This window comes from Paralichthys olivaceus, chromosome 12, assembly GCF_024713975.1.
Source record: "Paralichthys olivaceus isolate ysfri-2021 chromosome 12, ASM2471397v2, whole genome shotgun sequence".
NCBI classification, from domain to species: domain Eukaryota; kingdom Metazoa; phylum Chordata; class Actinopteri; order Pleuronectiformes; family Paralichthyidae; genus Paralichthys; species Paralichthys olivaceus.
This window is the reverse complement of record NC_091104.1, coordinates 14529131-14551676: the sequence shown is the minus strand read 5'-3', so window position 1 is coordinate 14551676 and position 22546 is coordinate 14529131. Positions and strand designations below refer to the sequence as shown.

Here is a 22546-nt window from a genome sequence, read left to right as displayed (position 1 = left end):
AAGCGTCTGTCCATCATTTTACCGGTTTATTTAAGAAAAGAAAACACTCAGGACTAAACACGTCAAGCCCTGAATAATAACAGTTGTGATACATTCTCTTTTGAAAAGATGGGGTAAATTATTAAACCAAAACTGGTTGTAATTTCAACATCTGTAAAAGATGCAAGAATTAAAACTTTCTCATAAAACAAAAACAAACTCCAAAATAAGTTTGATATTAGATATTTCCTTGTGAGATTTTTACAGTGAATCTGTTTCTTCACACTTCTGTCTCTTTGGGGCCGGTTCCTCTGAGGGTTCTGTGGATAGACACAAAAAAACATTTAGAGATGAACAGAATAAAACTTACTTGGCTGATGTGGCAATAGGCTAAACACAGCACATACAATGATAGTGACAGTGGTGAATTTAATGCAAATAAAGTTAATTACCAGATCCATGATTTTTTCACTTTCTTTAACGTGATGTGACATTTTTTGACAGTGTCACAAGTTTCCAAGAGAATAATTGACGTCTCACTGAGGTCACTATCACTTTGTAACTGAATCTTTAGTTCTCACCTGTGGGATCATGACTGCTGCTGAAGAGGACTTCTTTAGGGAGTGTGAATCTCACACACATCATATCTTTGTTGGGAGCTACGTTACGCACAAAATGCAAGGAGCATCTGTTCTCCAGGGGGAACCCGAGGCTGCGGGACGCCCTCTTCACCACGTCTGTGTCCGGGTTGTCATCTTTAGAGAAGCCGTAGCAGTGCACCGTGGGTAAGTTCTCGTCACAGGGAGTTTCCTGGTGCAGGAGGCCTCTGAATGCATCCAGAAAGTCCAAAGCTAAAGCAGGTAAGTTCATCACCACATGAACGCTGCCTTTTCCTTTCAGCAGCGCAGGCAGCTCCTGCTTCAAGGGTCCCTGGATGAACGCTCTGCCGTCCAGGTTAAACGTTCGCACTTTGCTCTCCACCTTGTTGAGTTTGCAGTTGTGCTGCAGCCATCGGTAGGACTCTGGGTTGAGATCGTTGGCTAACACATTGGCGCCTGAGCGCGCAGCGGGGACGGCAAAGGGTCCGACACCAGCAAACACGTCAAACACGGTGTCACCACGTTTGACGAGCTGCACCACGCGCTGGTGCTCTGTGCTCAGCCGGGAGTTCCAGTACACACGAGAGAAGTCAAACTCATATGTCACCCCATTTTCTTTCACCTGCAACACACAGAAAAGTGATGTTGAGCATCAGATGCTTCTAAAACTTCTGTAGATGTTCTGAATATATTGAATCATAACTGAGAAACAGGAAATACTGTGAAAATACAATATGTGTGTCATTTAACACAGCATTATCTTTGTATTTGTTCTATTACTTACTTTAGCAACCATGTTCTCCTCTCCAGCGAGCACCTCCATTTTGAAGTTCCGGTACGTTGAGTCGATGATGTTTGTTTTATTGACCACACAGGTAACACCAGGGTTTTTATCCATGATGACTTGACCTACAACGGAAGCAACAGAAAAGTTGTGACAGTGAGTGTAACTCCATAAACCTGGTGTTTCTTTATTAACTCTAGTTTTCTTTGAGTTAGTTTAATTAAGAAATTCAGAAATGTAAGAATTTCAAGATAAAATTAAGTTAATATTCTTAACAGCTATTTAAAATATCTGTATTTTGTTGTATTAGCATTAAATACAGGGACAGCTCTAAATAGGTCATCTAAAATTCCCCAAATTTGGTTTAGGGATATGCACCATGGCTGTGGGGGTTTGACTGTATTTCTGATCTCCATCATGGAGGTAACAGATTTCCATGAAACTCAGTGGACGGATGGATCATGGGAGAAAAAAGAAAGAACTCATTATATTGGTATGGATCTGGATCAGGGGCTTTAATGTTGACAGATTTTTGTAGATTTCTACGAGAATAATTTATGGATCTTGTTGACAAAAAGAAAAAAGGGAACTGATATTTATGAGCGTGTGCAATGTGGTGCAGCTTGACTGAGTGAAACCTAAATAAGAGAGTTCCTTTGCTTTTTAAGTTATAAGTTGAAATGCTGCTTTAGTGGCAAATATATAATAATACATGTGTTAGTATTTTTTAATGACTAACAGTTTAGAACGAGAGTGACAGATACCTGAAATAAAGCTGACTTGATTGGGCAGAATGAAAATGATGTTAATCATTTAATTAGGGAATAAATTTAGGAGAAAGAATGTTTATCCCTCCAGTAGAGTTCAGAGACTGGGAGAATCTTTATCAAGGTTTGTTCACGTCTGCATCTCACCTATGAGTTTCTTGTACGGGAGCTGGTGGTCCCTGAGGTTCATGTGTGCGATGTGTCCCACCCGGCTGAACGCGGAGGTCACGTCCTGCCCCTGAGGCAGCACGGCCTCCAGCACCTCCTCGCTCTTCAGGTTGTCGTAGGTCAGCTGCAGCTCGTGGGACTGCAGCTCCTCAGAGACTTCGAAGGACCTCAGAGCCTCGGCTTCGGCCTCAGAGAAGGAGCTCGTGGAGGAAATTCGGTGAGGGTCCAACAGGATCAAACGAAAGTCGCCTCCGTCCTCCGCGTCTTGAACGACTCTTGGCATCCCTGGGCGCTGGATGGTCGCCTTCTTCAGGCTCTTTATCACCTTGTTCAAGACCCTGATGGGCACCCTTAAAGCTGGGACCGTGATGGTCTGCGTGAAGGCCTCTTTGTCCAGGGAGGTCATGCCTCGGACCCCTGCAGGGGGCTGGTACAGTTTAGGCTCCATCGTGGTTTCCAGAGCGGAGCCGGGACAGAGTGCAGCTGATGGAGAGGCTGCAGACCCGAGGTGAGCAGCTGCTTTGAGGTTCCTGTGTGTGCGTGCAGATGTTAACACTCTGCTGAGGAGCCTGGAACGGAAACAGAACAATGGAAACACACACACAATGGAAACCTGCTGATAGTTGAACACACACATAACAATAGCAGGTTAAAACAGTCATCATCATGTCAGTATTACAGAGAAAATCACTGGAAACTTCTCAGACCTTAACATCCCTCCGCTCTCGGACACGCTTGTGTTACGTCATCAGTGTGAGACCGGGACTGAGTGCTGATTGGTCAAACAGGCGGAGAGCTGAACCCTGATTGGACGGTTTTTTTCTCTGACATATTAAAGCGACGGAAATGACAGGCACGTGACGCGAGTGGCGCTGAACAATAACAACAGTGGCGATCAGCTGATGAGAGAATCAGACTGAACACAGATTAAAGTGAAGCAGCGGAGAGCTTCAGTGTGTGTTCACGTCTCAGCTGCAGAACATGAGTGTCAACGTAGATCTTTACCGAGAATGTGTCGCCGGAGACAGAAGAGACGACGAAACGGCTCCTTTATTAACAAATGTGAGTATAACATCTGTGTGTGTGTGTGTGTGTGTGTGTGTCTGTGTGTGTGTGTGTGCTTCAGTCTGAACTTTTAACTGAAGCAGCGATAAGTTCCTTTCCTTCCTGTTATCTTTCTTCTGTCAGCACTTACATAGGAAATCCACCAGAAACTGCAAAACCTTTTATTACCTCTCAGGATATATGTATGTATTTACATGTATGACAAATAGAAAGTAATTGTATGTGTCATTTACAAGGAAGAATTCCCAGTAAACTGTGAATTAAACTGTGTTTGGTCACAAATACTGTTTTTTAAAGGATTAGATAGAACAAATGGAAAACCTGTTGGAAAACTTGGAATGGTAACATTTTCATAAAAATCTCCAAAACAATGAATTCAGATTTGTATTTGAATTATTACGTGTATTTTTTAGGGACAGCGCGTGTTAATAACAACAGTGTAAAAGTGCCAGAGTCACCAGGAGGCTGAGTTTCAGCTGCAGCCCCTGGTCAGGTTTGAAATTGCAAATGTCAAAAAACAACTAATAACATGTTACATGTTTGAAACAGTTATCATGATGTAGACTATATCAATTAAATAAAAGAAAAATAAAGAGAAGTAGAAGACAAACATTGGCAACAATAGAAGCAAAGCAAAAAAATAGCTGCACTGTTTTTTACCCAGGTTTGTTCAATGGTCAATATTGTGTTATACCTCCTCACTGTGCACACCCTATCAGCAATATAACTATAACTATATATATATATATATATATATATATATATTTATTGAACCTTTGTTATATTGCTTTTGCTAAGAATCATATTGTGATAGTAATTGAAATTGTTTTATTGTTCCTTACATTTTTCATTAAGCCTCTTTAGGTGTGTATTATTAATTATATATATATATATCTCCTTCTGGGGAGGCACTGCAGCATTTGAACAAACTAACAAACGAGACAGTGGATCAGATTTGAGAAGCATCGAAATGTGGATCCATGCTGCGATGATTAATCTGACTTGGTGATTGCCAGTTCATGATAAGGTTTTTATCGATCAGCATCTGTCAGTGATTCATTTACTGCACTGTTGTCAGAGATAGACACTCACAGGAAGTGTGGACAGTAGAAACTTCTGTGTGATTAACACATTGACACATCAGGTTACTTGATTTAACCACTCATGCTTCCACATTCTCTAGATTAATCCTATCTCTAATCTAAAACCAATCACAGAGGGAAACGAGCAGTGATTATCACCTGTGGACTTTGTTGTTTCACCCAGCACCATGCCGGACTGGTGAATGCTGGGATATGCCTCCCCCCACTGTGGCCCTTAGTAAGAATAAGAAGGTGAAAAATGCATCCGTTATAATGCATATATTGATTTATCTCTTTACATTATTGTACTGCTGCATCTTTGTTTTAAAAGTCACATTTGTAGTATTTATTTTAAATCCGTTTAATTAATTTAGCAGCATTTGTCTTTATATTCACACACCTGGTGTCATCGTGCCACGGTTGACTTCCTGTCTCCCGGTACTGTAACTCAGGGTGAATCGGACTCAGCGGCCCACAGGTCAATCTGAGCTTGTTGTGACACTGACACCAGAGTTGCCGCTCGTTCTCCGCAGGATATCCCCCATTAAAGAGGTCAAGCAGTTTGGGCAGCTCCCCTTATCCTGAGCTCAGGCAGCTGTCCCCGCAGCCAGCCGCTCAAATCCCACCCCATCCATTCCCATTTCCAGTCCCTGATCCTTCATGCCACCACCGCGTTGTTTCATGACATCCATCATCGGGACCGGCCAGTTGTTCGTAATGCTGTCGGGTGCAATGCTCCTGAAGCTCTTACATAAATAATCAGATTTCTTCTGCTTTTCCTTTGTCCTAACACTCACTGCTTCACCTTTTCATCTTCTATCTCTCCTCCTGGATATTTATGATGTAACTATTGCTCTCTTTTTTGTATATGTGTGCAGGGATCAGTGCCGACCAGGGCCAAAGGAGCCTCCATCGTCTCTTCTGTGTTTAACCTGATGAACGCCATCATGGGCAGTGGTATACTGGGTCTAGCTTATGCTATGGCCAGCACAGGCATAGTTGGTTTCTGGTAAGAATGCTCTTATTCCACCTTTTCCCAAAGAGCTGTTTGAGGAGTTTTATTTATATAATAGGTTTAAAACAGGGCGTTCATTTTGGTTTGTAAAGCTCTTATGATCGTAGCTGATGAGCTGCTTTAGTGGCACAAACCCTAACTATGAATACACAATAACTCAGATACAAATTAATGGAATAACCTGTACAAATAAGTGGTGGGACAGAACGAGTGCTCGCTGAATGGTTTGTCCAATGAAAACAATGTTGTAAATCATATAATGAGGGAATATATTTGGTATTTAGGTTTGTTCCACTCTACATAAAAGATCTTTATTATTAAAATCTTTGGCTTTATTTTGAACAGCTATTCTTGTTCTTTTTCAGTTAGTACTGTGAAGTATTTTTCTAAATGTTCTGGTATCAGATAGATGCTCTGTATCTGTCGAAAAGCAGAAATCCAGGTATTGAGAAGAGAAGAATGGTATCGGAACATCTCCAATTGACCGATAAAAAAATTGTCAATTTCGACCTTGTGTGTACTGATCTCTGCTCTATCTACCGCTTCCTCTCCAGTATTCTGTTGGTACTAGTGTCCAGCCTGGCAGCGTACTCTATACATCTCCTGCTGAAGCTATGTGACCAAACAGGTGAGAAACTGACAATAGAAACAGTCTAACTTTAGATGGACACGTCACCTGCAGGTTTATCCAGGAGATTTCCTCCACATTTTTGTTTACAAATCCCCCTGTGATTGCATCATCTGATTGCATTTGAATGTGATGTTAAAGTAATGTTTGAAATTGAGTCAAAGGAGCCAAGAGGGGAAATAAAAATAGATAATAAAGAGATGTTTAAGCTTAATTACTGCTCAGTGTCTTTTTGAAAATGTGAAGTTAAGCAAAAAAGCAATACTGATAATAATAAACTGTATTTCTAGTTAAAAGGTACTTCACATTATAAAATAGTGCAGAAAAAGTGCAAAGATAGAAAATCTTAAAATGCCAGATCATACCCAGCAATAAAATTAAAAAGAAAATTAAACAATTAAAACAATAAAATAACAACATCAAAATCACTCAAATTAGGCAATATACAAAAAATATATAGAGAAAAATAAAAACTTAAAAATTGACTTTTCTCGATAAATTCCAGTATTGGTCCAAATTGTTGTAACATATGAATATGGATATTTCACAGAAGAGAAATTCTATATATTTCTTTCCAAATTCAGAATATGTACATGTATTTATTTTTTCTTATTTGTTTAGAATTTTTAATTATCACTTTTCCTTTTTTTCTTTTTGTGAGTTATTTGCTTTATGTTTGGGTGTCTACTGAATAAATATTGAAAGGAAAAACTATGAGGAATTTAACTCTTTACACAAACTTAATGGCTGATAACGTGTGAGTTGTGTTTAATGCTTCACGTTACCTGTAATTGTGTGTTCTACAAAATAAATTCACAAATATAAAGTATTAAAAAATTTAAATGTCATATTAGCACCATCCTATTAAATTTTATTTTTCATATATAGCCTATATACATCTTTGAGTAGTTATCTCCAACAAGGAGGTTATGTTTTCACCCCTGTCTATTTGTTTGTTGCTTTATTTCTATTTCTAACCAAGATTGCACAAAAAAAACGGAACAGAATTCTGGAGCAGCTCCAGATCCAGGAATTTTTTTATCTTTCCAAAGGAATAATTCATGGATCTTGGTGGAAAAAATGATTTCCCACATTTAGGGATCTGATATCTATGAGAGTGTGAAATGTGGTGCAGTTCCATTGAATTATATAGTTATGATGTTGAAGGTGTGTTGTTGTTGAGGCATGAGTGCGATTCTAGTCTACTGCGTCATGTCTCATTGTTTTTTGATTTTTCTCTCACAGGCATCAATTCCTATGAAGATCTTGGAGGGAAAGCTTTGGGAAAACCAGGAAAAGTAAGTGTTGACATTTGGATTAGTGTGAGTTCACCCTGTCAGCAAAGAGGGAACTCACACACTTGTACTTTTCAACTTGATTCAGAAACGTATTAACTCTGAACTTCTTTTTTTTTAGGTTCTGGTGGGAGTTGCGATTCTCATCCAAAATATTGGTGGTAAGTCAGCCTCGATTTCACGGCACTTCTACACACATTATTTCTGACGCTGGACAAACTGATTTTTTTTACATTAGCAGAGTACTGAGGGCCACACTCTTGGTTCATTGTGGAGGTAGATAGCGCCTCCTACTGGAGAGCTGTGGGCTGGGTTTTTACTCCCTCTACGAGGCTATTATACAGATTCCCCTGATAACCTTTGACTCTGTCGCCGCTGTCCTCGCAGCCCCCTCCCCTGGGCCTGAAACCTGACTTTGTGTCTAATTGATCACTGATGGTCAACCCACTCCCACCCTCTCAGTGTTGAGTAACCTAATGGGACCCCTCCATCTATCCCCCCCCCCCCCCACCTCCTCGCTTCCCTCCACTGCCATCTCTATCTGTGCCTCTGCCACAAAAACGCCGCTTCCCAGACAGTGGAGAGCGGAGGTGGTAGCTCCTCTGCAGTCATTAGTGGCGCGGCTGAGTGGATTATTGCCGTGCCCTCTGGTATGTTTGTGGTTTTCCCAGCATGGGGCAGTATGTGTGAGATTGTGAGAGCCAACACTCCAACGCGCATCTGTCTACACCCCGGGCCCCTTTTATAAGAGTGCAATTAGTCTCACTCTGGGTAAACATTCATCTGCGCTGCCAAAGGCTGATGGGCCAATTGACCTTAATTACTGTGCAGCTCAGAGCTCTCACAGCCCACCTCTCCCCTCACTCTTAATGAAAAGAAAGTGGCTCTGTCCTCTGTCGGACACACTCGCTCACTATCTGCTGACCACACACACGAGCTTCACAGCAATTTTCCTTCACTTTTTACATTACATTAGAATGTGTTGTTTTACCACTTGGCCAATAACGATCCCTTCTCTTCACTCAAGGGCCTTTTTTTGTTTAGACATGTAAGTATTATACCTCCAGGAATTCCCATCAGAGTGTTGTTGTGCTCATAGTAACCAACTGCATGAAACTAAACCATTGCATCATTATGTGTGTGTGTGATCCCCCCGTCAGCGTGTCTGTATCCATTTGTGTGGTTGAAAATATTTTTCATCTTTTATGGTTCAATTAAATTGTTGGATGGATGTTAGCAGTGAAACATTTTTTGGCTAAAACACTAAAGCAGCTGCAGCCTCGTAATATCCCGTTATTGACGGATCTGAGTGCTTATAAATGGCATGAGTTATTCTCAGTGAGTGTCCTTGTGTCTGTGTGGGCTGGAGGGTTATTGGAGGAATTTTCTTTTATAAACAAATACAGGATCTGAGGGATTATGGTCTGGGCTTATTAAACGGCGAGAGCAAGACCTGCCCCAGGGGCAGTGAGGTCCCAGCTCACTCTGGCTCTGCCTGGCTTCACAAAGTGAAATCCCCAGACATTATCTCCCCTTATGACTGACCACACACTGCATCTAGACAAACATGTTGCCTTCTCCGAATGCAGTCTCCATCTTCTCTCTCCTGTTTCAGCCCCCTTGTGTTTGTGGGGCTGGTGTACCCATCATTAGGTGAACCAGATCCCTTCTCTCATTGGCTGCCTGAGCGTATGGGGAAGTATGTTGGAGCCTGTCAGGTTCAGATAATATCCTGTTTCCGAGTGAGGTGGAGAAGGGGGAGAAATACCTGGATTAGCGTCAGAGATCATTATTGTTAGCATTCCTCCCTCCCTGCCTCCCTCCCTCCCTCCCTCCCTCCCCTCCCTGGCCACTTCTCCATCCTGGCTGCTACTCCAGCTTTCCAGCAACTAGAAGATCTGCATAATGTCTGTTCCTCTGTACTGAGGGGCTTTGCTGATGATCCCGTTGAGCTGCCTGCCCCACCCATGTGCATTAACTCAGAGCCGCGGTACCCCCCCCCCCCCCTCCACCCTGCCTTTCTTGTGCTGGAAAACAAACACCCACCCTCCCACAGCCATGCTGCTTGTGGCAGCTTACAGTCGGCCGCCGTGTTTATGTGTTTACTGGTTTTGGTAGGATTGTTTTCTGTGTGATGTTTATTCAGTGTGAAAAACATCTTCTTCTCTCCCCTCCCTCCTTTCAGCCATGTCGTCCTACTTGTTCATCCTGAAGTCGGAGCTTCCTGCAGCTATAAGCGTCTTCCTGAGTCCAGACAGCACAGGGTAGGTGTACAGCTGTTGAGGTGGAGGAAGTACTCTGACATTTTAAAGAAGTATAAGTACAAATAAATACACAAAAATAAGTGTCCCTACCCTGAACAGTAAATGTTTTTTTATTTATTGATGGCGATGTAAATCTAAAGTATTTAAGGGCTTGTTCTAGGGTCAGGAAAACAACAATTCATCCAATTTAGATGATTACACGTTGGTGAAAACATCACTAGGTTTATTTTATGTAAAATTTCTTCCAGTAGTTCCCTTTCACCTAAATCTTACACACTGGACCTTTGAGTAATGTACTAATACATCAATGGAATAAATGTACTTTGTTACATGACATCCACTGGATCTCCGTCACCAATGAAACATTTTGGTTCAAAGTCTGTCACAGCTGCGGTCAGAACCAAGATATTCTTTCAAATTAGCTGCATTAAGATAAATAATGAGTCGTTCCTGTTCCCATGACGATGTAGATTTTTCATTCTGGCCATCACACATCCAAATTTGACGCTTCTGCACCACAAAGCTGCAGAAACTGGAATCAGTCGAGCAACAAAAAAAGAAAAAACATCAATGAATAATGCGGTGGAAGAAGATGTCTCACAAAACCACAGGACACTACTGAGACTAAAGTGTGCGAGTGACTGGAGGGAAACTCGTGCTCAGTGTTGTGTGTTTAGTGTGAAACATGCCCAGAGGAAATGTTTTTATGATAGAGAGCCATTCATCACCCTCCAGCAGCAGCCTGTGTCTTTCATTGGCCTGCGTGGACGAGCCCTCCCTCGGCCAAGAATGTAACTTCTATCACTTTATTATTGGCCACACTGGTTTAAGCGAGAGTTGTAGCTGCTCTCGGCCCGATCCGTCAACATCAGACTCTTCCACACACACACAGCTGCTTTGTATTAGCGCTGCTCCTTTCACCCCCCCCAAATCTCTCACACATGTTTCCCCCGGAATCAGACTGATACAAGGGGATATCAGTTTTGCCATTCTAATTACAGCTTGCTGCTGAGGGAAACGAAACATTTCTCTTAATGAGCGGGTCTGTGGATGTTAACGGACAAACACTCAGTTCCATCAATGCCGAAATAAACGAGCCGCTTTGTATCAGAGCGTGTTTCTATTTTTCTGGCTCATTTATTACAACACCGCAGAGTGGAGATGTGTCGTCATCTGCTCAAACAAAAGAAGAGTGTATGTCCTGGTTAAGTTTCTCCAGTTTTGTTTAAGTTTCGTAAGAAGGCCCGATACGTGGACAGCTGTGGGTTTGCGTTGGCCAGATTTCTGCTGATTTCAAGACTTTGCGGAGATTGACTCATTGGCAGTCACACTCCGGCCTTAACTGAGCTCTATCCTGCGTCTTGTTATACCGTAAAATGTTCCACATTTCATGGGTCTTCTCTGTATCCTGTGCCTTTTGCAGTAAGCCCCGAGCCTCCTGAGAGTGGATCCTAATGGTGGTGGGGATTCTTTTTTTTTTTTTACATCGCAGCATCTGCATAACAGTGTGTAAAAGTGGAGAGTAGGGAGGTTAGCAAAGCGAGTGCTCCCTAATGGCTAAACTTAGGTTTGAGTGGAGGCGATTGGACGAGACAGGGAGGAGGTCGGAGCAGAGGTCATCCAGTTACAGAGCAGAAACGGTGTAGACGCAGAGACAAATCCATCAGCGCCTGTGAAAACGCCACAGCTGTGAAACTGCCAAACAGGGGTCAGTGGGTGTTGATGTGGTCGGAGCAGGTGCTGCTGACTGTGGGAGCCCCATAAAGAGCGGTGGAGCCAGTCCCCCGTGACCCCACGCCGCGGCCCGACGTACAGCAGCACCAGGCAGCACCCTTCCCACCCGACCCCAACCCCAGCGGAGCCAGCATGCCTTCCACATGTGTCACCTCAAGCGCTGCCCCTCCTCCTCCTCCTCTTCCTCCAATAGCTCCCCAATCCTGAGTAAACCGTCAAGGCTATCCTTCAGCAAAGGAAAATATTATTCCCCTTCTCCGAAAACTCGGCAAGTGAAATGTGGTCTCATCTGACGGAGCGACACAACGTTTGCATGTGAATTACATAATTGTTATGGTTTGCGAGAGCTAAAGCCCCTTAATTCAAACCACATGACGAATCTGTCGCTCTTTATTTGAGCTCGAAATGGAGACAAATTTCCAGAGCCAGTCCATTTTTTAAGGAACAGAAGATTCATCTCTGCTGTCCCCTGACATTTCAGATAGACCAGAGTGAGAAATGGGGCTTGATTAATCACAGGCCTTTAACGCTTCGTGTGCTCTTTTTGTTTTCCAGAAATGCCTGGTATGAAGACAGCAGGCTGCTCCTGATCATAGTCACCGTCTGTGTCGTTCTACCTCTGTCGATATTGCCAAAAATTGGTAAGTCTATTAAATAGTGTCTTTATTTTCTGCTCCGACTTGTTTGAATCATTATTTCTTACCAGATATGTCTCTTGTTGTTTCAGGCTTCCTGGGATACACCAGCAGCATAGCTTTCTTCTTCATGCTCTACTTTACAGTTGTGGTAAGTTTTAATATCCCCTTTCAAAATGATATTTTTCCTTACACCAACCCTCTCATATTTATCTATTCTGTTGTCTCCAGGTTATTGTCAAGAAATGGTCCATCCCCTGCCCTCTGCCTCACAATGTGACCACACTTTCAGGAGCCTTCCAGGTAACAGCAAACCCCATTTCCTTCCCTGCTTATCTACACAAACACACCCACATGAGATACCCCAGGTCTGAGGTAGGTAGTCTGGAGCAGACGGTCACGGCCACAGGATTAGGAGGAAAAACTCAGAGGATTGAGTTGACTGATTGGGTCCGCTCTGGCTGATGAGGACCAGAGGAGCTTGTGGAGCTCTGTGCACGGTGACTGATGCCAGTCCTGAGGGGAAGGAAGTGCAGGTGACCTTGCCTGAGCCTGGAAGTGAACTCTGACCTATAGAAATTATACAGATTGTGCTATAACTTCAGACCTGGCATTGGTTCATTGTTTTCCTTCTAGCTCCAAACCCAGGCAACGGAATTCATCTGCATGTTTCTTTCCATTCGCAGCAGCATGGCAGAAGTCAGAAATAACACACTCCCTCTTCTCTCCTTGTTTTCTCCAGGTGTCAAATACCACAGACTCAGAGTGCACGCCCAAACTCTTTGTCATCTCCAGCGAGGTGCGTATATACAACCGGTCTTTTCTCTTTGCTGCACATGCACAAACTGTGAGGTGGCAGTGACGAGCTGCAGAAAGTAGGTTCGCTTTAACTCTGGTGACAAGTCCCACTCCCTACCTATGAAGGATGGGCTGCACATGTAGGGAACTCAAGCTCGCGATGCAGCTGCCTCTGACATGTATGTTACACATAAAGGTCAAACGTACATGTGGCACGCAGAATTACACACAAAGCACATGTTGGTTCCAGTTGTTAAGATGCAGCTTGATGCTGTTTTGAAACAAGATCCTTAAAACCTGCACTAGCGTGGTATTTAGAGATGCTTATTTACGTTCGAGTGAATAAATCTTGCTCAGAAATGTGACCCAGATGGTGATCGCTACAACGCAAGCTATACCTTGACCCTCCTGCCCCCTCTCACTCCTGTTCTAACAGTGTAAGCTGATAATTTGTTAACGATGGCTTGTGTGTTGCAGAGCGCCTACGCCATCCCCACCATGGCCTTCTCCTTCCTGTGCCACACGGCCATCCTGCCAATCTACTGCGAATTGGACCGGTCAGCACTGCAGCCTCTCAGATTTACCTTTACATCCACTTTTCAGTTTAAATCTCTGCTCTCATTATTCCACATCTGTTGTAATGATGTGTAATATCTCCGTGTGTCTTTCAGACCTACTAAAGCCAGAATGCAGAATGTTACAAATGTCAGCATCAGCCTCAGCTTCCTGGTTTACCTCATCTCTGCACTGTTTGGCTACCTCACCTTCTATGGTAAGCCTGCAGGGACAAACATCACTGAGTAAAACATTTGACTGCAGCTACCAAAATATTCTGTCACATCTGTTCACATCATGGCCTCACTCGTTCCCTGTCATCCTCTCAAAGCTCAGGTGAACTCTGAGCTGCTGCTCGGCTACGACATGTACTTGCCGCACGACATCATGGTGATGATGGTTCGAATGGCCATCCTCCTCTCTGTGTTGCTGACTGTACCACTCATTCATTTCCCCGTGAGTAGACCGACGTCATGATACAAGCAAACACTACACAAGAGTATCCCAATTTTTCTTTTACCCTTTTAAGATTCCTTCTTCAAATCTATGAAATTATTAAAAATCAAGAAATGGTTGTCAGTGTTTTATACAACTGTTTTTTAACAAATCTTTTTTTAAAATAAGTAATTAAATTTTATATTTATTTTGTTCTTTTTGGTAACAATGATTGTTTCTGTTATTTACACTAATTAAATTCAACGATTTCTACTATTTGGATATTTTTTCCCCTTTTAAAAGGAACTTAATTATAATCAATTTACATATATATATTATATTATATATATAATATATATTATATATATATATTATATTTATATTTGTTCAACTGTATGTAAATTAGTAAACAATAGGCTATAATGCAGTTGTAAGCAGATCTATGTTCATTCATGTATCTGTCTAAACATAAAACTCGTATTTTTAGCCTTAGGTGTATAAACAGGTGATGACAGATACTATAATAAAACACAGGAGATTTATCTCCAGATGATTGATTTGTTTTGAATTACTGCGTGTGCTCCAGGCCCGTAAAGCTCTCATCCTGCTGCTCTGTGGAGGACGTCCTTTCTCCTGGCTGATCCACATCGTCGCCACTTTCACCGTCCTGGGTGTGGTGCTGATGCTGGCCATCTTTGTACCTGATATCAGAAATGTGTTTGGAGTAGTGGGTACGTGGTGTTTTTGAAATATAAATATAGACTGCTTTGTTAATAAGTCATATGATTAATCTTTTTCTATTTAAACACGGTTATTTAGAGCAAATGTGACTATTTGAATGTTCTTAACTGTTTGTAACTGCAGCAGACGATAGAAGCAGCCGAGATCTCAGCAAAGACGTCAATATTCTACAATTATTGATCGTGGTGGCTAAAATCACAGTATCTGCTCATACATCATTAATGGTGCAGTCCTGCTGAAACAGTTTATGAAGCCGCTATCTGTCATCTGTGTGAGTCAAAGGTTTTTCCTCTTTCCCCCCTCAGGATCGACAACATCCAGCTGTCTGTTGTTTATCTTCCCTGGAATCTTCTACCTGAGGATGAGCAGACAACCGCTCAGATCCTTTGACTCCATCGGGGTAAAAACATACTCAGTCTATATCTTAATTACTGTTGAGATTGAGCCACTTTGAGTATATTTTGTTCAATTTTAAGCATTTCTGTTTAAGAGCTGTTGTGTTTTGTGCTCTTTGTGTTTCCAGGCTGTGATGTTGATGGTGTTCGGCTTAATTATGGGACTCACCAGCTTCTCAGTCATCGTCATTACGTGGGCACAGAGCTCCTAACCCCCACTCGCAAGTGTATGAGCAATGAAAGGGAAAAAAAAACGTGCCAAAAAATCCAAGTACTGAATATCAGAAGATGCTTATGTTTATTATACAGTTGACCTGAGGTTTTACTGACCAAACATCAGATTCATCTTAATTTTTTTTATGTGGCTGAAACGAAGATGACAGATGGGTAACATTTACTCCGAGTTGCCCGTTACCTATTCTTGTTTTCTTTTTTTAACTTGCTGACAGCCAGTGTGTTTATCTATGTGGGTGATCATGCACCTTATCTTTACAATCTCTGTACATATGTGTGAAAATGTTTTGTCTGAACCATAAATGTGTCAAGTTTACTTCTCGCTTAGATTTTTGCAGATAACAATGGCTTATTAACTTCACCGGATTTATGGCTACGTCTTTTTATTTTGTTCACTTTAAGCTCTTCAGCTTTTTTATGTTTTTAATCCGTGTGTTGATTTGCCACTCCACTTAAAAACCTTCAGATCTCAGGTTTAAATGGTTCTGCTGCTACTTTGTATGCTCTATAAACGAGTTTGTTTGGACCAGTTAATTATTATATACTCCATGTGGTTATAATGTAATATCATGTCATCCTTCATATTTGGGGCATGTAATAAAAGGGAAATTGTTTCTTCACTGATATGTCAGTTTGCTCATTTAACCACTAAAAGACATCTTTATCACTGTTGTGGAAAACTCATGCGTCTATCATGTCACAGTCGTGGCTGTGTGTTTGATTGACAGGCGCAGTATTGACATTGAGACCCACTCCTCAGTGTTGTGATGTGTGTTCAGCCTGTAGCTAATGAAAGCCACATGCTCAGTCCGTTTCCAATCATGATGCTGTTTAGATTGTCTTCATGCTGCCTCTGGAACCTGTGTCCACCCAACTGCTGCTTTTAATCTAAGGAATCAGGCCGACCGGTCCCCCGCCCACTTAGGGGAGGTTCCCCCAGTTCAGGAAATATCCCCGGCCTCAATCCACTGCTCCAGAAGACGCTCCTATGAATAAAGTAAGTGCACACAACTACACATTAACACTGAATATGTAAAGTGTGTGGGTTTAGTCAATGATGGAGGACAGACTCGGATCCTTAATTCAAGTACCAATACATCTCAAACTACTTTATAACAGATCCTGCAGTCAAACCTATGCTTAAGTAAAAGTACAGCAGTATTTAATAAAATATACATACATACTATTAGACAGTTAATACTTATGCATCTGTTGTAGGATGCATGTTCCTGTTGTCAAAGCGTGGCTAGTTTTTCTGATCTACTAGTTCAGTTATTCAGTGGTTCCCCCTCCAGGCCAAACTCCTGGGGTCAGGAGATGATTAATGGGGTAGGGATGTCTGACACACACACACACACACACACACACACACACACACACACACACACACACACACACACACATTTGACTGTAATCAATTTCCTGGTGACTTATCCTAACTTTAACCATTTTCCACAATGTGACTCTTCAACAAATGTGCATCCCAACAACATGACTAATACCTGGACCACACACACACACACACACACTCATACACTTTCTCTCTCAAATTGTCTTGTGAAATCTTTTGATAGTTCTTCATGTTTGAAACCTCAAACAGTGAAACCATCTGACAACACACAAACTACACAGACGTGTATAGTATGGCAGCATTGGTTTAACAATGCCTTGTAGTTGTTATTGTTTTCATACAGGATCTTTTTAATGTAAAAATGAAACCTGAAAGTTACTCGTGTGTCCCAGCAGCCACCATCAGCTGTCTGTTACCAGTAAAAACCCTCTGACTCTCCCACACACACTGTCCCCTGAGCTGATTCCTTATGTAGCACAAGATCACCATCTAGTGTCAGACTGTGTTCACAGCAGCCCCTATATTCCTCATTTCATAGACATTCCTCTTTGGGTTTATTAAAGCCTAACTAGGAAGAGATAACCAGATGCTCCACTTTTCTCCCACTTTTATCATGTGTTGGAAAAATGCACGTTAACACAGAGCAGAGCTGTTCTTCTGGAGGTCTCACTGAGGTATGGGTCCTCTGCTCGGGGTGGGAGTGTTTTTGTTTAGTTAAACTCACTCACACCCCGGGCCCACGTCCAGCAGTATGACAACACCATCTCCCAGGGTTAAAGGATGGAAGGAGGCGGAGGAGCGGTGGTGGACTGAAATTAAAACCCTGCTGGCTGCCTCTGCTCTTTTATTGTTTTAAGAGGTGTTGCCTGTGTTCTTTGAAAATTATTTTCTGTTTTTGGAAATCAGGAGTTTTGAGTAACAGCTGGGTCTGATCTGAATGTCCACACTTTGACCTTTGACATAGTTTCCTTCTTTATTATTATTATTTTCTAAAGGAGCTGCCATCTAGGATTAGATCAGTTGTGAGTACATATACCATGGAGAACTTCTGCAGCTGCCAGGGGTTAAAAATTGAATCCAACTAAAATGTGATTTTTCATGATTTGATTCGACATATATCCAAATATTTGTGTAAAGAGGAGGTACAGTTGATAATAAAATGGTTTTCATGGTCTTGTGCAACTAGAACAGCACCTCCTCCAAAGAATCCTGCACTTGATTGTCCAGTTCTTAAAGAAGTGGTCTGGCAGCTTAAATGATTTATTTGCCATAAAATATAGTCAAAGAAAGTGGAGAAAAAAACTGAATGGATCCCCTCTTAATCTGGAAATGCATCAAACCTTCCAGGCCCCTGTGGAGAATCGGTGCACAAATCACAAAATCTTTCCCACCAGAAATATGCTTATCTTTGATGGCAGCAGGTCTCAACAAAATAAATCCACAATCTTGCATTTGTTTTTCCAATTCTGCCTTTTGAAATCCATGAAAATGTTCTGAGTCTCAGTTGCTTGTGTTGAAATGAATGACTAAAAGTAGAATACATTCTAAAGTAGGCCTAATTGATAGACAGATGAAAATAGTGGTAGGCAAATGAATACATGTTTGAAATGGCAAAGTAAAATTAATAAGTGTTATGAATAAACAATTAGCTGCAATAGATGAAAGTCATGGTAAATGTTTGATGCATGAGTTTAATCACCTGGTGACCACCTCCATGTGATAGTAGTACAAATGCCAACTTGACCAATCTATACAATTTAACTGTGGAATAAAAGTTAGTAAATGTATATTTGAAATGCACTTTTCTAGTCTTTTTTGACCTGTCAAAGCACTTTACAGTACAGTTTTGCTATTCATCCATTCACACACACTTTCATACATGTGCTATGTGTTCTATGTGCAGCATTTTCTATATCATACATGTCTCATATACTGTCAGCACAGCCATCAGGGGCAGTTTGGAGTTCATTATCCAAGGACTCTGTAGCACGTGGAATGGGGGAGACTGGGTTCAAGCTGCTGACCTTCTGGTCATTGGACACCCCTCTCTACCCCCTCAACCACAGCTTCCCAAAAATAAAGTAGCAATATCCACCAATAAATAGTTTTAAATAGCATTCAGTTGATTCATTAATAAGAATATAGGCGTGGATAATTTAAATGTGTTACATATGATTTTTTTTTATTGAAGCCATTGGATGAGATGACGTGCAGAAAGCATCCAAAAGTCTAAACAGCTCAGTTTGACTTTGTGGTGAGTCAGTACAGTGTTCCACTTCCTGTTTGTGTTCAAGGAACAACATCAGAGCAACATACCATCACAGGTAGTGGACATCAGAGAATAAAGCCGAGCTGAGAACAGGCACATCTGCTCTGTGTTTACCCACATGACCTTGTTCAACAGGCATTCCTCGCTGCTTCATGCGTCTTTGCACACATGCATTTCAATGCTGGCTGGCATGATGAGTGGTTCTGTTAGTCATGGTGGTGGACTGCAACTCGGCAAAGGCCATCAATACACAAGTGTCATCGCTGATGAAGTGCTCTCCATCTAATTTTTCTTCTCTCCTTCCAGTCTGTCCTTTCTCCCCGTCTGCTATAGCTTCATGCTGCTTTTCTGTCTGTAATGGATTTCCATGCTCGATCAGTAAACATGCTCCTTGTGTCACAGTAAGAGCATTCCTCCGTCTTGCTTTGAGGACTCTTTCTCAGACAGCAGATGCTCTGGTCACAGTAAGACTTACTCTTTTTACAATCAGATTTCCTCTTTAGAAACTGTATCGCTAAAAGCCCCAGGATGAAATACAGAGGACATTCAGCAAACAAGTCATGTTTGCAACACCCAAAGGAAAAGGAATTATCTTGTACAATAACATCTCAACGGGCGATTTATCTTCACTGCTTCTTTTCGAGACTCCACATTGTCGACTTCCTCTGCTTTCTATCCAGCGTGTCTCAGACATTTTATTTCATCTTTTATTTAATCAGACAGTCTCATCGAGGTTTTCCATCCCTTGTTTAAGAGAAACCTGAGAACAGGGGACATTTACAATCAGCGAGTAATTACAGCACAACAAAAAATCAGTACATAAAGGTGACACAATAAGGACTTCATTAAAACAATTACAAGAATCATGAAAAAAATCAGATGACACAATCCCTCTATTACACCTCCTTCGAGGGTCGCGGGTGGAGCTGGAGTCAATCCAAGCTGACACTGGGCGAGAGGTGGTCTTTACCCTGGACAGGTCACCAGCGTATTGTTACATACAGCGACAACCTTCCACACTCACAATCACACATCTGGTCAGTCTGCACTCCCCTGTCTGCATGTCTTTGGACTGTGGGAGGAAGCCGGACATGGGGAGAACATGCCAGCTCCACACAGGCCGAACTAGAATCGAAAGTGGAGCCCTTTTGCTGTGAGGTGACAATGCCAACCACTGCTCTTTAAAATCATAAAGGGAAAAGCATGACTGCAGTTGTAGGACAGATAGAAGCTCATTCAATTCAAAATGTGCATAAAACTTGAACCCAGTGAAGAGAGTCTTCATGTCCCCTTTGAACGTCACACAACCCCAGTTCCTTCAAAACCACTGAAAACTCCAGTCCTGAACATCCTGAACAACTGTGTGCACCAAACATGTTGCTGTGTTGAATTGTGTGCTGTGTAAACAGCATCCAGGGCAAAAACTACCTGAAACCCTCTTCACCTGTCAGTCCACAAACTGGCTCAACACAATAACAAAAACACAATGATGAGAAAAAAGAGCCTTGACTTATAGATTGCTGTCAACTCAGTCACAGAGACATAATAAACCGTGATGGGAGATAGCAGAGGTTTGAATTTTCAGGGGCAGTGATCAAGAGTGAAACCCACCTTCTGTAAATAAACAAGACGGACTTCAAGGTGTTTTTAGAAGTACGGCAGAGTGGTGCTATTTGGTCAGATGATGAGCAGGGGTCCAGAGGTATTGATAGAGGTGCTGTGGTCAGCGGCACAGTATGGGGCTCAGTGTTATTTGGGGGGTGAGCTTGTCTCTCTGCGATCCCATCAGCCCTTGGCTGAGCTCTTAATGCGGCCCTGACGCCTTGCTGGCGCAGGGGCCACGCTGCCGCACATCTGGAGCCAATTACCCTGGAGGGGCTGTGACAGAGCCCACCCCCCCAACACCACCACCACCACTCTGCATGCTCTGCTCTGCTGTCCAACACAGCTCCGACCACTCTCACATTCCTGCAGTTTTCACAACACCACCTTTTAGTATAGACTTTCCTCTTCTTTCCTCTTTACAACACATCCTCCAAACTCACCAGCATTGGTCAGATGTTTTTATCTAATCAGCTGATAATGAAGAATATCAGGAAGAGATGTTGGCTGCCTAATCTCAGTTTTCTCTGTTTGAATTTAGCTTTTGACCAAAGTGGTCTGCTCTTATTTCCAATTTGCTCTAATGGAGGAGATAATATGGACAACTGCATGTGAGCAGGATCTGGGGCTTTGTGCAGATGATGACAGGTTGGGCAACATCCTCAAACTAGCTGATGATTCAATGTAAAATACATAGAATTCATTATACTAACCAAAGGTTGTCTGAAATATATCCCAATGTTAGATGTGGGCAGTGCCCTGCAAACCTTGTACTTACTGTATGTTTCTGTCATGCACGTTAAACATTTGGTCTAGAATATTTTTGACCCATTACAAAAACTCTTACAATATGGTGATAGACTGGAATCTCCTCTCTGGTCATTTCCCCTAACAGGGAGCTGTAGATTGTGTCATGTCATGGCCCTCTGCTTCCTAACAGCCAGGCATTCATGCTTTTGAATTGGAAACACTCTTTCCCCTCATCTTATGATGAGTGGATCAAGGAGGTTGTGTGCAACATAAAGGTGGAACAACTGAGTTTCTCTCTTGGGGAAGTTTCATGAGTAGTTTCATAAAGTAAGTGTTTTTATCTCTCATAAAAGAGTCATTTTGAATAGTTTTAACCCTTTTTTTATCATTACGTCATTATTTGTCATGATTAATTTTCATCTCTCTTTAGATGTTATTTCTCCCCTCATATAATTTTATCTTAATGTGTGCTGTGTATTTGGTGTTGAGGCAAAGACTGAGAGTAGGGGTTCAAAAAGAGGTGAACATAGTGCATTACCTCTTTTTTTCTTTCTTGTTCAATAAAAACACAATTAAATTTGGCAATGACTAGCATCAGCGAAACATGATATGAGGTCATTTGGCCTTACCTCTACGTCTTGGTGTAATTTCTGCATAGCCGTGCCAGCTTAAGTTGTGTTTTCCTGTGGTGGAACACTGGCAGTAAACACCACTCATGAATAAAGCACGTTTAGTACCACATCAGCTTTTACAGGTGTGATTTATGGGACGACCTGGCTTCCACACGGCTGAGCCCCTGTGAGTGTGTGGGTGTGTGCTCAGTATAGCATGTGTGTTTCTATATGGCCTTACCTGAGGAGAGTTTGGGGTCTTGTGGTGCTGGGGGTGGGGGTTTGCTCTGGACCCGCTGACTGATGGATGTAATTGGGTTGGTTGGGTGGGGAGGTATATATATCGACCCTGTAGGATTTCTCTCACCAGGGTCACAGGAGCTGGGAAACGGTTTGTGCCGTATCTGAACCATACTCTCCGTATTCCCCGCTGCCCTGTTTGGCACCAATGCTATGGTTCATTAGCTGCAGCTATAGGGTGTACCTGGGCAGGGAGCCAGAGGATTAAGCTGTCCCGGGTTACACGGACATAAATTGGAGCATAGACTGTGAAGTGAACGTGGAAACTCTACAGGTGGCTGAAATTAAGTCGTAGACAGAGAATTGGTCCACTCTGAAATATGGGAGGCTTTTGGTAGTTGGCCTTGTGCTTGTGCGCAATAAAAGTTTTGGCATTATGAGGAGATGTTTCAGAAATACTGTATGCATCCAGGCCTGTGAGTATCTAAGGCCTGCACATGTCACTGTGTTTACAGTGTCGACATACAACACCCAGTGAGGTGTCTATTGT

The 22546-nt window shown here is 42.2% G+C and overlaps 2 protein-coding genes across 5 annotated transcripts; one reads left to right on the top strand and one right to left on the bottom strand.

The window, feature by feature from the left end:
* Positions 1–4: 4 nt before the first annotated feature.
* trmt5 (tRNA methyltransferase 5) lies at positions 5–3099 on the bottom strand. Of its 3 annotated transcripts, none has more exons than XM_020084925.2 (5): positions 3005–3099; positions 2277–2866; positions 1363–1487; positions 561–1200; positions 5–299 (listed from the first exon to the last, which is right to left on the bottom strand). In XM_020084925.2, exons 1-5 carry the CDS (start codon positions 3010–3012, stop codon positions 241–243), a joined length of 1422 nt encoding a protein of 473 aa, XP_019940484.2. In that variant the 5' UTR covers positions 3013–3099; the 3' UTR covers positions 5–240. The 3 variants fall into 3 exon arrangements, with proteins under 3 accessions (XP_019940484.2, XP_069392318.1, XP_019940483.2); XM_069536217.1 differs by having other exon boundaries at positions 2977–3014; XM_020084924.2 differs by lacking the exon at positions 3005–3099 and having other exon boundaries at positions 2277–2963.
* slc38a6 (solute carrier family 38 member 6) lies at positions 3098–15793 on the top strand. Of its 2 annotated transcripts, none has more exons than XR_011244795.1 (16): positions 3098–3359; positions 5323–5453; positions 6014–6087; positions 7333–7385; positions 7504–7543; positions 9568–9646; positions 11936–12021; positions 12108–12166; positions 12247–12318; positions 12758–12814; positions 13291–13370; positions 13485–13585; positions 13700–13824; positions 14390–14534; positions 14668–14944; positions 15068–15793. XR_011244795.1 is itself a non-coding variant. In XM_069536218.1 (16 exons), the coding sequence occupies exons 1-16, from the start codon at positions 3279–3281 to the stop codon at positions 15149–15151; spliced, it is 1362 nt and encodes a 453-aa protein (XP_069392319.1). In that variant the 5' UTR covers positions 3098–3278; the 3' UTR covers positions 15152–15793. The 2 variants fall into 2 exon arrangements, 1 of the variants encoding a protein (XP_069392319.1); XM_069536218.1 differs by having other exon boundaries at positions 14850–14944.
* Positions 15794–22546: the final 6753 nt, after the last annotated feature.